The 16,866-nt window shown below is 36.6% G+C and overlaps 1 protein-coding gene across 1 annotated transcript; it reads left to right on the top strand.

Moving 5' to 3' along the window:
• The first annotated feature begins 491 nt into the window (after positions 1-491).
• Tlr3 (toll like receptor 3) lies at positions 492-15,189 on the top strand. Its single transcript, XM_004666372.2, has 7 exons — positions 492-725; positions 908-993; positions 4,667-4,749; positions 6,242-6,694; positions 9,249-9,440; positions 12,713-14,550; positions 14,777-15,189. Exons 3-7 carry the CDS (start codon positions 4,720-4,722, stop codon positions 15,003-15,005), a joined length of 2,742 nt encoding a protein of 913 aa, XP_004666429.2. The 5' UTR covers positions 492-725; positions 908-993; positions 4,667-4,719; the 3' UTR covers positions 15,006-15,189.
• The last annotated feature ends 1,677 nt before the right edge of the window (positions 15,190-16,866 follow it).

Below are 16,866 nucleotides of genomic sequence, written 5' to 3'. Positions count from 1 at the left end.
TTTCTTGCTTTTATTTTTGCTCTCAACCCAATCTAGTAGTATTTCAGCTTTCTAGGGCTGTTTTACAGGGTGCAGGCAAAAGGAAACACTGGTTACTTGTGGTTTGAACTTAGGCAAATCCCTCCTCTCTCTAAGTTTCAGTTTCCTCTTTTCTCAAACAGAGAAATCAGACTAGATGTTCTTGACTGTTCCTTTTATACTTTGCCATATTATATTTGACCACATAACCATCTGGTTATAATATTACACCACTGTACATCTGTAATGAAAAAAAATGTAACCTCATTCCTTGACAATCACATGCCTTGAATTAATTGGAGTCTAAAAGCTAATTTGAGAAGGAAAGAGTTAATCTTCACTTTCTCTGGCCACACCTGTGTTGTCCCTGATTTGACTGTGGGAAAAGGGAACCAGCTACAGTAAGAACTGGCTCTTGTTTGTGTGACAGCCAACTCTCAGTGGCAGAACTTGCTTTTTTTCTTAGAGAATTGCAAAGCAAAGAAAGCAAGAAAAGTGATGTCAAAATGTGTTAGCTTAGATGAGGCGTCATATTTTTTTATTTGTCTTGGTTTTTCTTGTCTCTGACCATACACTACTCAAGTTTGGCAGGATTGCAACAGCATGCTATAGTTAGCAGGAGGGAGGGATTGGCTCCGACTACAGCATTCACCAGTGTCCTGAGTTCCAGCCAGTCCTCACTGAGCAGCCAGTTTGCACTCATTCAGGTATTTTTCAGTGTTAAATCTGTGATGAGTGCAGTGAAACTTAGAAGTTCGTGTCAAAAGGACTTTTAAAGGAGAGAGATTTATAAAACAATGGAAGTATTTCTCTGAAATTAGCTTTGTGCATTTTTCTTAGTCTTAGGAGTCCTTCCCTCTCCCTTTCTTAACTTCAGTTTCACTTTCAGGATTGCAGGAAATTTACCACACTCGCTTTTCTGATGAAATGTCTGGATGAAAAAAGAATAGTCAGCAGCCACCATAACAGATGAAGGTATGCATTTCAAATTCTTATTGCTTTTAGGGTTTTCATGGTCGCTCCATGAAAAAGAAATGTCAGAATATACTTGGTTTTTAACAGTCATCTGTCTCCCTTTCACCCACTCACTTGAATTCTGTCAGGATCATCCAAAGGGGAAAATGGAAGATGATAAACATATGCATTGTAATTTGGAATGCTAGTTCCACCAACAAAACCTAACTGCTATAATAAAATAGCATGCAAAAATTGAAAATAAAATGTTTTCTCTGTAGAATTTTGTACCTGGAAAGACATAAGGAAAGCTTCTGAAATGTTGGTGTAATAGGCTTTCTTTAAAAAATAATATCACCTTTGCCTTAAAGAAAGAAAATCCAGCAGGTGAAAAAAATCTCACCTCCTTTCCTCTATTTAGTTGGCTGGGGAAGATACCTGAGGTACCCCTACATTTTATGATAATGAACTTGAAAAAGAAAGGACTTTTCAGGTATGCCTAAGAATAAGCAAATTGTTTCCTGGCATCTAATAAAGGACATTAGAGGAAAGTGAGAGTTGGAAAGTCGTTCAGGAAGCTGTGCAGGAAAATGAGAGATTAGCATGAGAAATTATGAACTGGTCATATGAAAATAGAACTAACCTTTTGCAATGCTAAAGTTTTAACAATTTGATTCCTAAATTTATAATGTGACTGTCAGTTGATAAAAGTCTACAAGGAGGTATCTGTGTATTTAACTCAAAAACTGTAAAGTTAACAAACCAAACTATAAATAGTAGTTTTCTGTAGGTATTCTGGTTCCAGAATTCCTGTCTTAATCATAACTCAATGTCCTTTTGTATTCAGACAAAGAAATATAATTCCAAGAACATTCCAAACCACTTTCCAAAAGTGGGAGCTCTGAGGAATCTATTTTTCTTCTCTCTCTCTCTCTCTCTCTCTCTCTCTCTCTCTCTCACACACATTTTCTCTCTTCTTTCTCTCTCCTCCCCATAAGTATCTCAATAACAACTTTTTTCTTCATTCTCATTTCATCCTTGTACTATACTTTTGTCTGTTTTATTAAAATGTGTCCTAGAATAAGTTTTACATATAAATTACATCACTAAAAATTAACTGATACTTTGCATATGAAAATACAATTTTCTTTAATTTTTTTAGCTGGACATTAAGTTTTGGATTTAAAATCATTTACTCTAGACATCTTAAAAGCCTATCTCTATTGCTACTTAGTAGTTCATATAAAGTTTCATATAAATCAGGATCTCTTTCCTGTAGAAATAATTGATTATATGTTATCCTTAGAATTGTGTGTGTGTATGTATGTATGTATGTTTGGTCACAATTCTAAAATTTCTTCAGATTCTATCTGTGTACATACCCATTTTATAGTATGTTTTCCTCATCACTGAATTATTATTTCATATCTCAGAATGTCTTTCAGGTACTCAGGAATCCTGTTTAGTCCTTCTCAGCAATTTATCTACTTTTTCAGAGCAGTAGATGTTACCAGAACAAGGAGTAGAATACCTTCAGTGTCTGTACCTGTCCATTAGTGAGTAGAAGTAAGAAGACCCTATAGTCTTCTGGAGGAGTGGCTCTTACTTACTTCTAATTTTTTATCTGCAAAAAATTTATAATACAGACTTTACCATAGGTACTTATCATAGGTACACACAAGCAAAAATGCAGTGTATATCAAATATTCACTGGGGATCTTGAACTGTCTTCCCAGCTAATAAGGGGAAACTACTGTGGTGAAACATATGTCATAGGTAAATTTCAATACTAATATGCTGATATAAGCCATTCTTGAGAAAATAAAAATGATTCTCTTTGCATATGCACAGAACTAATTTAGTGAAAAATAGAGGATTAATTGCTTCTGTAAAGTAAGGGTGGGAAATACTGGGAATGAGATAGGGAACCTCTTTAGGCTTTGGACACAGATGCATGCATTTCCCAAAAGTAAAATAAAATTTCACATTTAATATACTAGAAATTTCATATTAAAAATCCTATAAAGCCTACATATAGAAAAATTTCAAAGTAAAAATGTGAAAGTGAAATATTGCATAGTAGTTCTTCTTTCAGTAAGAATAAAATAGGAGCAATTATAAACTTCATGAAAGCCATGGTCTAAGAGGACAGCAAACTAAAGAGCTTGTTTGGTGATAAGGGAGCAGCATCATTCCTGGCTTGACTGCCTCAGTACTAACAGGCACCAGCTTGCATCATTTGTCCTGGTCATGTTACTCTGCTGGCTCATGAAGTACAAAAGGGCACTCCACTGAGTGCAAAGATCTCTTTAATTATAATTTCATTTCTTTTCATTTTCTTATTTTTATTTTTGCTATGTGTTTGTCTATAGTGTATTATTGTGGTGTGGTGTGTCTGTAGTGTATGTACTGGTATGTGCTCTCGTGGTGTCCCATAAGCTCACCTGTGACAGGGGTCACTTGCCTGGGAAGACCTGAGTGAATCCTCCAGGAACTGTCTCACTGGTCTTCTGCCTGATCTTCTTATTTTGATCCTATCTCCTTTCCCTAATTCTGGAGCTTGCATAGCTCTGAAAATTCTCTGGGCTCTGCACCCCTGCAAGATTAGGGTTAGGGTGTGTGAGGCTATGCCCAGTTGTTTTCTATAGGATCTATAGATTTGAATTCTGGCAGCCATAGACCCCATCAAGCCCTCATGCTTGTGCAGGAAGCACAGTTAACTGTTAAGCCATCTCTCCAGCTCTTTTTTAAAAGTGTGTTGTGTGCTTGTGTGTGTAGGGCATGCTTACTACAACAAAAGGATGCCAGACATTGTGCCACTTATTGCATCTGGCTTTACATAGGTGGCTAAGAAATTCAACCCAGGATACCTGACTATGCAAGCAAGGGCTTTTAACAAATAAGCCATCTCCCTAGCCCCTTCCTTTCATTTTTATGTGCAAAGCCATGATTGTAACATGAGACTTCACAATGCGCCCATTTATAACACCAAATGTAACTGTGTTTAGTTTATGAGAATTGCTCATGCAAAAGTCCAAACAGTTTGTGAAATCCTTCATAATCAATAGTATTTATATAATATGTAAAATATTTTTAAAACTTTCAAAGACCTTTGGATTTTTCTGGTGATGTATGTACCAACAAATGCTTAAACTTAACTACTGTTCATATTTACACCAAGGCCTAAAAAGAAAGACTAAAGAAAAGTGATGCATGGATGTCTCATAACACAGGACTTTCTTTTCATTCTTTACAATGAAGTACAAATTAGACTAGTTCTAAAGGACACTGGTTTCCTGAAGATGAAGATTATTTGTAGCCCTTTTGGATGATGTCAGTCATCCCAGTCCATGAATGGTGTCATGGGCTGGGTTTCAACTACTGTTCAACCTGAGGTTGAATGAGCAAGAAGTTTCTCTAATCTATTTATAAAGTTCCTTAAATTTTAAATGTTTTACCTGTGTGGTTCCCTCTCCTATTGTTGCTTTGTATAGATTTAGCTGTGGCAATTTCATGATATAATACGTCTTTCTGATACAGTTTCATTATAAAGTGAAATTTTACAACATAGAACACAGCATTATGTATTTATAATCCTAGTATTATATTGATTAAAAGCAATAGATATAATATTAAATTGCCTTATGCAAATACTAGAGCATTACATATGATTTACCTCCTCTGATTTTTGCAGTCCCCTCTGGAGGAGTTCATCTATGGAAAGACAAGGAAAGTAAGGCCTGAGAAATGAAGCAGAATCATGAAACAGAATGCAGGGTATGTTGTTCCTGGGCTACACTCTTAACTTACTCTAAGTTTTACTGATTCTTCAGTGAACATTTATATAATTGTAAAGTTATGAATGAATACTGATTGCCATCAGGCATCCCAAATGAATCTAGACAAACTCTCTCATGCTTAATCATAAGTCATGGGAAAATAGTAACATTTCATACTTTGATGATATCAATTGATACTCTATCTGAAAGTTGTAAGTAAAGATGGAGTTGAAAAACTAAAAGGGCACATATCACAGAGGGAGGCACCCAGAGATTTTGTGTGTTATTCATTGATCAAGAAATATAGTTTTAGCTATTGTCTTTTAAATTGTAAGTCCAACTATATTAAATGAAGCTAAAAATAAAATGAGCTGGGCATGGTAGTGCAAGCCTTTAATCCCTGTACCTGGGAGGCAGAGATAGGAGGATTGCTTTAAATACAAGGCCAGCCTGGGACTACAGAGTAAGTTCTAGGTCAGTTTAGTCTAGAGTCAAACCCTACCTTGACTAAACCAAATTTAAAAAGAAGGAAAGGGAGAGAAAAAAAAGTGAAGATAATGAAACTATAATTAAGCATCTTGCCGTTGAAGTAGAACAATACTGCTTCAAGTCAGTAGCAACAAGGATGAACCTGGAGGACATTCTGATCAATGGAAATATGTCAGAGACAGAATGGTAATTATTGCATCTTCTCATGTGCAAGCTACAAGAATTGATCTAACAGAATTATAGAGCAGTGGCCATCAGAGGTTGGAAAGCTTGTAAGGGAGGTAAGGGATGGAGAGGGGCTATCTAAACATTGCAGAGGTACAGCTGGAATAGAAGAATCACTTCTAATGTTCTATAGCATAATAGCATGGCTTTCAAATGTTCTCAATATAAGTAATTAATGATTATTTCAGGTGGTAGCTATGCAAATAAACCTACTGATCATTATAGATATGTATTGAGGTATCCAATGTTTTTCATAAATATGTAAAATTATTATATGTCAATAAACATAAGCTTTAAATAGACTTTTGTATAAAATTGTTTAGTTTATAAATAGAGTTTTATGTGTAGTTTTAAAAGTGTAAATATAACAATAAATCAGATAAAATAACCAGAGAATTTTTAAAGAAAATGAAGAAATGGTATGATCAAGCTCCTTGTATTTACTGTGAGAATTAAATGCTTTGTGTCATAAAAGAACTAGAGGACAAACATATTATTTTTTATAGAAACTGTCAAGAAGGGTTGCCTTGGAACACTGTAACAGTGGTGGGGGTATAGAATGAGAAAACACTATGTTCCATTTCTATTTGTGAATACTGTTGGTATTATCTCCATGTGATGTGTTACTTACACATTAAACACATTACTTATAAGGCATGGAAATTATAAATAAAAGATCATGTATAGATTTTGTTATTGATTTTCTAAGGAATTCAGTAATATTATGAAAGCATATATTAATAATGTTATCCCTACTTTTTATATTTCTTTTATAGTGCAGAATTATGAAAGGGCCTTTATCTTTTCAAATCTTCTTGTCTTGGGGGCTTTTGTCTCAGTGGATTCTGTATACATATGCCACCAACAAATGCACTGTGATGCAAGAAGTGGCTGACTGCAGTCATCTGAAGTTAACACACATACCTGATGACCTGCCTACGAACATAAAGGTGTTGAATCTTACCCACAACCAACTAAAAGGATTACCACCTGCCAATTTTACAAGATATAGCCAACTTATTGTCTTGGATGGAGGCTTTAACTCTGTCTCAAAACTAGAGCCAGAATTGTGCCAAACCCTACCTTTGTTGAAAGTTTTGAACCTCCAACACAATGAGCTGTATCAGCTTTCTGACAAGACCTTCATGTTCTGCATGAATCTGACAGAACTCCACCTGATGTCTAACTTAATACACACAATTCACAACAATCCCTTTAAAAGCCTGAAGGTAAGATGAAAATACCCATTTTTTCAAGCTAATAAATGTTATTTATTGTGAAATTTATAAGTCACTTACTCATCATTAGACTTACTATCTAAGCATGAAGGTAAGAGTCAAATCTCATCTATCATCATTGAGACTAGTGGGACTTGTCCACAAGCATGGAGCCTTTTGTAATGGAAAATCTTTTCAAAATTGTAGTCTTAAATCACTTTCAGCATCATTGGTAAAGTCATCTGGCCCTTTTGTTTACTTTCTTTACAAATAGGTCTTAGTGGAAGATAGAAGTCATAATCAGAGACTATCCTGTGGAAAAGAAGCTTGCACTACTGCTCTGCTGACTCTATCATATGATATAGAACAAAATCAGAGTCCAGACTCTGACTTAAATAAAATGAGCAGCCTGGCACACTGGTAAAGCACAGGGTACAGTGAAAAAATGATTGGCTATTGTTTTAAGAAATCTCAAAGCACCACTTTTTCAATAGCTACCACTTCTTATTTCTTTTAACACTGTTTGAATTCACTCCTGTGAAAGGTATATGCTGTTATTTATAAATGCAAGGTGATAAGTAAGCACTTTTCTCAACTAACTTTCAAGTATGTTTCCTTCATTTTATAGCCTCATAATCAAAACTGAGCATTAATCCTTCTCAGAAACCAAGAATATAATATATAAATATGATGAGAAACATATATGAAGTGATTTGTTGGTTAACTATTTTAAGTCTTTTATTTTACCATCTTAGATTATAATGTGGATGAGATCCTTTGGACAGAAAGGCCTTAAAATTGTATTAGACAAGCCCTGTGTAGCTAAGCACATCTGTAACCCCATAACTAAGGAGAGGGGCACAGACAGGTGGATTGCTGCAGCTCACTGGTCATTTAATCTACCAAAAATAAATGGTCTGAGCTCAAGGTTCAGTTACAGACAGGTTTCCTGTCTCAAGGAAATAAGGCAGAAGAGCCACAGAGAAGGTCACCCAATGAGTTTCTGTGGCTTCTACATGTGTGTGCACAAGGCATGTGCATCTACACATATGTACATTATATACACACACCATACAAACCATGCACACGCATTCCAAAAATGGATTAGATAAATTATTGGAAAATCTTTATTTCTGTATTTTCTTTTCATAAATTAAAGTTTTACTCTCATTATTAGTAATTTGCTTGATTTTTCCCTAACAGATCTTAGAGGTTCCTTATCACTTGACTGAATTTAAAATTTATGTGTTGACAAATAACAGAGGAATAAAACTTCCACAGAAATGGCAAAAACAAGCAAAGTTCTGTGCTAGTCAGAGTCCCAAACCCACAGAACCAAGAATCTTTCTCAGTACAAAAATGTTTTTAGGGGACTTGGAAGATTGCTTAATGGTTAAGGCCCTTGCCTGCAAAGCCAAAGGACCTTGGTTTGATTCCCCAGGACCCACATAAGCCAGATGCACAAGGGGCACATGCATATGGAGTCTGTTTGCAGTGGCTGGAAGCCTTGGTGCTCCCATTCTCTCTCTTTCTCAAATAAATAAATAAATTACAAATATCATTTTTAGGATTATTTTAAAATATTTTTAAATTTTTAATTATTTGCTAGGGAGAGAGGGGCAGATAGAGAAAGACAGAAATTGGGTGTGCCAGGGCATTTAGCCACTGCAAATGAACTCCAGACACATGTGCCACCATGTCCATCTGGCTTACATGGGTCTTGGGGAATCGAACCTGGGTCCTTTGGCTTTGTAGATAAGTTCCTTAAGTGCTAAGCCATCTCCATCTTCTTTTTTTAAGGATTTTACTTGTTTCCCTTTTAATTTTCTTGATTATTATTTACTTATTTATTTGCAAGTGGAGAAAAAGAAAGAGTGGGAATATGAGTATGCTTGGGCCTCTTGCTACTGTAAATGAACTCCAGACACATGTGCCACTTTGTACGTTTGGCTTTGTATTGGGGAATCAGGTCAGGGCCATTAGACTGTACAAGCAAGCTTCTTTAACTGCTGAACCATCTCTCCAGCCCCACTCATGTTACTTCATGGAATAATTCTTCTTTTTCCTCTTACTAATGCTCCAAATTAATGCAACATATTAATAAGCCACATGGATTTTCCTTGTATCATAAATGATTATTATAAATAACTAAAAATATTTTACATTTTCTTTATATCATAAATAAATGAACTTAAGCCATTATTCAACTTGGTGAAAGAAATAAAGTGATTTTTGAAGAAATTAAATCCTTGCAACAATTTTTTTTTATCACACTGAAGATTATTCATACAGAAAAGAGTGACAAATCAGAATAATTTTACTGTTGAAATATTTCCAAAATTAATTTACTTAAGAAAGGTTAATCCTTTTTTTTTTTTTTTTTTTTTTTGGTTTTTCGAGATAGGATCTCACTCTGGCCCAGGCTGACCAGTAGTCTCAGGGTGACCTTGAACTCATGGCGATACTCCTACCTTTGCCTCCCGAGTGCTCGAATTAAAGGCAAGAAAGGTTATTTTTGATGGCCAGATTCTAAAATGCATATTGTGCCTTGTATTTTACCTCTCAGAATTTAATCAAATTAGACCTATCTCATAATGGTTTAACATCTACAAAGTTGGGAACTCAACTCCAATTGGAAAATCTCCAAGAGCTTCTGTTATCAAATAATAAAATCCAGGCACTAAAAAGTGATGAACTTGATTTCCTTGGCAAATCATCTTTACAAAAATTGGACTTATCGTCAAATCAAATTAAAGAGGTAAGAAGTGAAGGTAAATTCATCTCTTATTCTACCTGAAGTGTGCATAGTCCTTACCTGTGCTGCACATACTGGAATTAAGAATTTCTAGAGGAAGGCATATATCCAAAGGACTCATCTCATTTCCTTAGAAGTACATGCTCAACCATGTTTATTGCTGCTCAATTTATAATAGCTGGGAAATGGAACCAGCCTAGATGTCCCTCAACAGATGAATGGATAATGAAGATGTGGTACATTTATACAATGGAGTTCTACTCAGCGGTAAAGAAAAATGAAGTTATGAAATTTGCAGAAAAATGGATGGACCTGGAAAGTATTATACTAAGTCAGGTAACCCAGGCCCAGAAAGCCAAGCGCCACATGTTCTCTCTCATATGGGGATCCTAGCTACAGATGACTGGGCTTCTGCGTGAGAATGAAAATACTTAGTAGCAGAGGCCAGTAAGTTGAAAAGGAGACATAAAGGGTGGAGAAAGGAAGGGAGGAGGATACTTAATAGGTTGATATTGTATATATGTAATTACAATGTTTGTAATGGGGAGGTAATATGATTGAGAATGGAATTTCAAATGGGAAAGTGTGGGGGTGGGGAGGGAGGGAATTACCATGGGATATATTTTATAATCATGGAAAATGTTAATAAAAATTAAAAAAAAAAGAATTTCTAGAGGAAACAATTATAATCTCTCTCAGGTCTCTCAGATATTCTTTAACCCTTATTGCTTCAGGACATTGATGTCATCATCAAAATAGAACTTAAGTAGTTAGTCAGTAGGGCTGTCAAACACTGTGCTATCTTGGAAAACTTAATGGCTTCAGTTTTCTTTATTTTTTTTATTTTTTAATTAGTTTTCTATTCAGCAAATACAGGCAGTTTGGTACCATTATTAGGCTCATCCATGACCTACCCCCACCCAATTGCCCCTCCTTGTTGATGTAAATGGGTCATACATTGTGGAGTTAGCCCACAGTATGATAAATGTCTCTGCATATCTTGACCCAACATGTGGCTCTGACATTCTTTCTGCCCCCTCTTCCGCAAAATTTCCCTGAGCCATGTTGGGTTCATTTTTGGTCTGCTTCAGTGATGAGGTGTTGGGGGCCTCTGAGGCTCTGGCTCTCTGATTTGGTAGGAGCTGATTTTTCTCTGTGTTGGTCTCCTCTTGTGCTGGTATCCTGCTCATCAGGAAAACAGCACCCTTGCTTGTTGGGCTAATTTTCCTTAGTTTCAGCCGGGGCCCATTTGAAGTATGAAGGGGTGGCTCTCTCCTTAGGATCTGCATCTATCTGAAAAAGAGAAGCAGATTCTCCAACGGAGAGTAGGTTAGTTCCAGGACAAATGAAATAACCCGTCCTTTTTTTTTTTTGTAGAGAGTTTAATAGGTGTAGGCCCTCTTGTACCCCATGATTTATGGTAGCTTGATATTGGAGAGAGGGTTTATGTTTGGATATGATTCTGACTTGTTTCCCAGCTCCAGCTATGGGTCCCTTACCACTGAGGGGATCAGTTAGCCAAATCAAGAGCAGTTGGTTCCCCACCATGGCTGTGTGCCACTATTGCACTTGTGTGGGCATCACAACAGGTTATTTGTTGCTAAGTAGGTTAGACCATGAGTTACTTGGAGAGATATTGGTTATTTCCCCCAGTCACCCATGTAGCACCTTCTGGCACTAGATACACTGACTGGGGACTGACTCTCTCCTGGCTTCCAGCCATGCTGTTTCATTTTAAGTGTCAGCTGCATATGGTATCTTCAGCAATAGGGTCTTACCACTAACCTTTGGTCATCAAGTACTCTGACAGAAATCTTACAGGTTTCTCTGATCAAAAGGTCATTGTGGATGATAGCCCCATGCTGGTACTGGGAGTCACAGTGGGTCAGTGCCCACTAAGAAAATGAGGAAGAATATAACTAATATACAAGAGTTAGGGAGGAGAGAGAGACAGAGAGGGAGAGGGAGAAGGAGGGAGAGAAGATGTAGAAGGTTTAGGTTAGACTTGATCCTACCCTCTCCAATGTCTTGTGGTTCAGGTGTTTCCTATAAGGGCCTAGTGAGGGTTCAACCATTTGGTCTGCCTTTTAGGAAGTAGAATTTTATGGTACCATTGCCGTTTGGGTCTAGATTAGTGTTTCCCACCCCTTCTATGCCCTCTCTCCTCCCTCCCCATCCATCCTAGTGTCTAGTCCATGAGATGCTTGCTGGGTATGTAAGGTATCTTGTGTAGATTCAGGTTAGGTGCTGTAGATGAGTGAGACTATGTGGTGATTTTTTTTTTTTTTCTGTGATTGGGTAAATTCACTGAGGATAATCTGTTCCAGGTTCACCTATGTTTTTCTCAAGTTTCTTTGTGTCATTTTTTCTTACTGCTGTGTAGAATTCCATCGTTTAGATATACCCCAAGACCCAGGTTAGTCAGATGCACAAGAAGGTGCATGCAACTGGAGTTCGTTTGCAGCAGCTGAAGGCCCTGGGGTACCCATTCTCTCCCTCTCTCCTTCCTTCTCTCTCTCTTTCTCTCTCTTTCATCTCTCTATCTGTCTTTCTCTCAATGTCTGTCTCTTTCAAATAAATAAATAAAAATAAAAAGCAAAAAATTTAAAAAGTTATTTTCTGAGCCGGGTGTGGTGGCACACGCCTTTAATCCCAGCACTCAGGATGCAGAGGCAGGATGATCCCTGTGAGTTCAAGGCCACCCTGAGATTATATAGTAAATTCCAGGTCAGCCTGAGCTAGAGTGAGACTCTGCCTCAAAAAAACAAAAAGAAAAAAGAAAAAAGAAAGAAAGAAAGAAAGAAAGGAAGGAAGGAAGGAAGAAAGAAAGTGTATACAAAGTTTTCCTGAAATAATTATAAATAGTTTGTGCCAACTGCTCAGTCTTGTCTTTTTAAAACATTTTCATGATTAGTACATTTATTGTCATAATATTATGCAATACATTATGAGTAGTAATAAAACTGTAGGATAATAAGACTCAGTTAAAAATCCACAATCAAAAGCATCACTATTAGCATTTGGATATACTTTCCTCTGGTTCTTCTCCAAATAGTTACAAGAGAAACAACAGTTAAAATTCAGAATATTTTACATGATACTCAGCTCCATGGGAAATATTTCTTTATGTTTTATGAATATGGTCTTCTTGATGAACTTATCCTTCTTTTACATAAAAGTAATTTGGTGAAAAGGGAAGGTGACCAAGGAAGGAAGGATATTTAACATTGTCAACTTAAGTTATATCATGGTTAACCTTTCCCATCTACTAATAGTTTTCTCCAGGTTGTTTTCATGCAATTGGAAAAATATTTGGCCTCCTTTTGAACAATGTCCAACTCAACTTCCACCTCACAGAGAAGCTTTGCTGGGAACTATCAGATACCAGTATCCAGAATCTGTCTCTCAGTAACAACCAGCTGAATGGAACCAGCAATATGACTTTCTTTGGCCTGAAGCACACAAATCTCACCATGCTTAACCTTTCCCACAATAGTCTAAATGGCATTGGCAATGATTCCTTCTCTTGGCTTCTACATCTGAAATACTTGTCCCTGGAGTATAATAACATAAAGCACTTATCTGCTCGCTCTTTCTATGGGCTTGCCAATCTGAGACACCTGCATTTGAAAAGATCTTTTACTAAACAAAATGTTTTTAAGATTGATGACTTCTCCTTTCAGTGGCTAACACGTTTGGAGTATCTCAACATGAATGATAACTATATTCCAGGAATAAAAAGAAATATGTTCACTGGATTGGTAAATCTGAAGTACTTAAGTCTTTCCAATGCTTTGATGAATTTGAGAACTTTAACAAATGAAACATTTTCATCACTGTCTCATTCACCTTTGCTCACACTCAACTTAACCAAAAATCAAATCTCAAAAGTACAGAGTGATGCCTTCTCTTGGTTGAGCCAGCTCAAGGTACTTGATCTAGGTCTTAATGAAATCCAACAAGAACTCACAGGTCAAGAATGGAGAGGTCTAGGAAATATTTTTGAAATCTACCTTTCCTATAATAAATGCTTGCGACTAAGTAGCAATTCCTTTGCTCTTGTTCCGAGCCTTCAACGACTGATGCTCCGCAGAGTGTCCCTTAAAAATGTGGATGTCTCCCCCTCACCTTTCCACCCTCTTCATAACTTAACCATTCTGGATCTAAGCAACAACAACATAGCCAACATAAATGATGGATTGTTGGAAGGTTTGCAGAAACTAGAAATTTTGGATTTTCAACATAATAACTTAGCAAGACTCTGGAAACATGCAAATCCTGGTGGTCCTGTTAATTTCCTAAAGGGACTGGCTCACCTCCACATCCTTAATTTAGAGTCCAATGGCTTTGATGAAATCCCAGTTGATATATTCAAGAATTTATTTGAACTGAAGGACATCAACTTAGGACTGAATAACTTCAACATTCTTCCCTCATCTCTCTTTGATGACCAGCTGTCTCTAAGGTCATTGAGCCTTCAGAAGAATCTTATAACATCTGTGGAGAAGGATGTTTTTGGACCAGCTTTTAATAACCTGAATAATTTGGACATGAGTTTTAATCCATTTGATTGCACATGTGAAAGTATTGCTTGGTTTGTGAATTGGATTAATCATGAACATACCAACATCTCTGAGCTATCGACTCATTACATCTGCAACACCCCACCTCATTATCACCGGTTACCAGTGATGCTGTTTGACACTTCATCCTGCAAAGACAGTGCCCCCTTCAAACTCCTCTTCATAATCAGTACCAGTATGCTTCTGCTTTTTATACTTATGGTTCTGCTCATCCACTTTGAGGGTTGGAGGATATCTTTTTATTGGAATGCTTTAGTACATCGAATTCTTGGTTTCAAGGAAATAGAAGGATCACCAGAGCACTTTGAGTATACAGCATACATAGTTCATGCCCATAAAGACAGAGATTGGGTGTGGGAACATTTCTCCACTGTGGAAGAAAAAGATCCATCTCTCAAATTTTGTCTTGAAGAAAGGGACTTTGAAGCAGGTGTCCTTGGACTTGAAGCAATTGTCAATAGCATAAAAAGAAGCAGAAAAATTATTTTTGTTATAACAAGGCACCTATTAAAAGATCCACTATGTAAAAGGTAGGTTAATACTGTGAAATTTTAAGCATTCACTTGTCAATTGAATTTTTTTAAATAATTATACTTGCAACCCAAGGAATTTAAAACATAAAATTAATGGAAAAAAAGTTTAATTTTTAGTGACACATTCCACTGAATTCTGCAAAGAATTTTGGATTGTTGGGCTTTTGATTTATAACAACTGCAAACCAATTATTTAACTTTTTAAAATTTTTTTTAACTTTAGATTCAAGGTATACCATGCCATTCAGCAAGCTATTGAACAAAATCTGGATTCTATTATATTGATTTTTCTTGAGGATATTCCAGATTATAAATTAAACCATGCACTCTGCTTACGAAGAGGAATGTTTAAATCTCACTGCATCTTGAACTGGCCAGTTCAGAAAGAACGGATAAATGCCATCTATCATAAATTGCAAGTAGCACTTGGATCCCGGAATGCAGCCCATTAACATCATTTAGCAGTTAGGTTAGCAAGGAATCCCTCTGCAATTTAGAAAGCCCGTGGTATATTTAAGTTTCACTTGAAAGTTACAATCTGACTGTTCATGTTTATAGATGATGTTCTGTCTCAACTGTGCCTCTTTTCTGGAAATGCACTTGTCTATTTCAGGCCTTTTATTAATAACTGATTCACCTACCCCAAATATATATCTGAGCACTTATTGGGAGCATCCTCTAATAATATAGACAGAATTGATTGCTGAGTCCTATCATAGCTTCAAAGAGCTTAAAAATATTTCTCATTTAAAGAAAAGTTAGAATTAGGTGCACAAAAATAGAGTGAGAAGGTGGGCATGATGGCACATGCCAGTACTCGGGAGGCAGAGGTAGGAGGATCACGATGAGTTCAAGGCCACCCTGAGACTACAGGTCAGACTGGACTCCAGTGAAATCCTGCTCAAAAAACCAAAAAAAAAAAAAAAAAGAATAAGAAGAAGAAGAAAGAAAGAGAGTTAATGACTATTGTTATCTCAACTGTAAAGAGTAGAATATTTAGAAAGTGTTTCATTTTTCAGTTGTAAGTTCTTGTGTTTTAATGGTCCAGTGCTGATTTTGTAATGTGTAATGATAGCTCTGAAATTGGCCAATCTGGAGCACAGTCTTCACTACTGGCTTTTATTACATCATGAAGTACATATTTGATAAATAATTGCATTTTCCTAATATCTGTGTTTGTGCTACAGGAGAATGGAAATAATTGTCATTCTGAGCCATACTGTAGAAAGGCCTGCTTCCTCAACATTGACCAATAGTTTGGCTTTTTGGAACACAAAGAATTTTGTTCCCTGCTCACGGACTTGGGTGATGGTGTTGTGTTCTCAGTGAGATCCTATAACTCTTGATTTTGAAAAGTGTAATGATTGTCAAAATCTTGAATTATTACAATAATTACTGTACAATTTATCCATTAGTATAGCATGAGATACTATGCTGTAAAACAGTCTTGATTTAGAAAGTATTGTTTTAAGTCTTATTTTTTTGTATTTTCAAATAGTTTATTTATTATTGTATTTTATTTTATTAGAGCTTGAGAAAGGAGAGAGAGAAAGAGAGGTACACCAGGGCCTCTAGCCACTGCAGACAAACTCCAGACACATGTGCCACCTTGTGCATCTAGCTTACATGGGCACTGGAGAAGCAAACTTTAGGCTTTGCAGGCAAGTGCCTTAACAGCTAAGCAATTTTCCTAGCTCCTATTTTTTGTTCTTAATACTACAAAAGCCCTTGGTTTTGTTTTATAATAAAAAAGAGTCAAGATATTAGAAATATACATAAATAATTTGAAGTTTTTATAGTCCTGGTATTCGAGTATAAGAAAGGGTAGACTTTTTGTTGTTGCTGTTTGTTCTTCGAGGTAGGGTCTTGCTCTAGCTCAGGCTGATCTTGAAACTCACTGTGTAGTTTCAGGGTGGCCTTGAACTCAGGCGATCCTCCTACTTCTGCCTCCTGAGTGAGTGCCGGGATTAAATCATGGGCCACTGAGCCCAACTAAGAGTATACTTTTTAATGTTGAATTTATCATTTTACTTGAAGCATTGTCATTTGTCTGCTGAATTCAGGGCATGGTTTGTGGTGTACCATTTAGGAACTTTGAGGTAAAACCTTAGCATTTTCCAGGCTAAGATCTCATAACCCTGGAACAAGCAATACTCATGGAACTGAGGCAGGCTAGACCTAGGAGGAAAGAGGCAACTGCTTGTCAACCAAGAACAGATGCCAGAGTTTCTCTGCTGAAGAATATCATTTGACTGTTCAAACACTGGAAACTGAGACCACAAGACCATAGTGTCCAATGAGATGACCCACTGT

This window comes from Jaculus jaculus, chromosome 1 (assembly GCF_020740685.1).
Source record: "Jaculus jaculus isolate mJacJac1 chromosome 1, mJacJac1.mat.Y.cur, whole genome shotgun sequence".
NCBI classification, from domain to species: domain Eukaryota; kingdom Metazoa; phylum Chordata; class Mammalia; order Rodentia; family Dipodidae; genus Jaculus; species Jaculus jaculus.
Note: the sequence above shows the minus strand (reverse complement) of the source record. Positions and strands in the feature narration are given on the sequence as shown.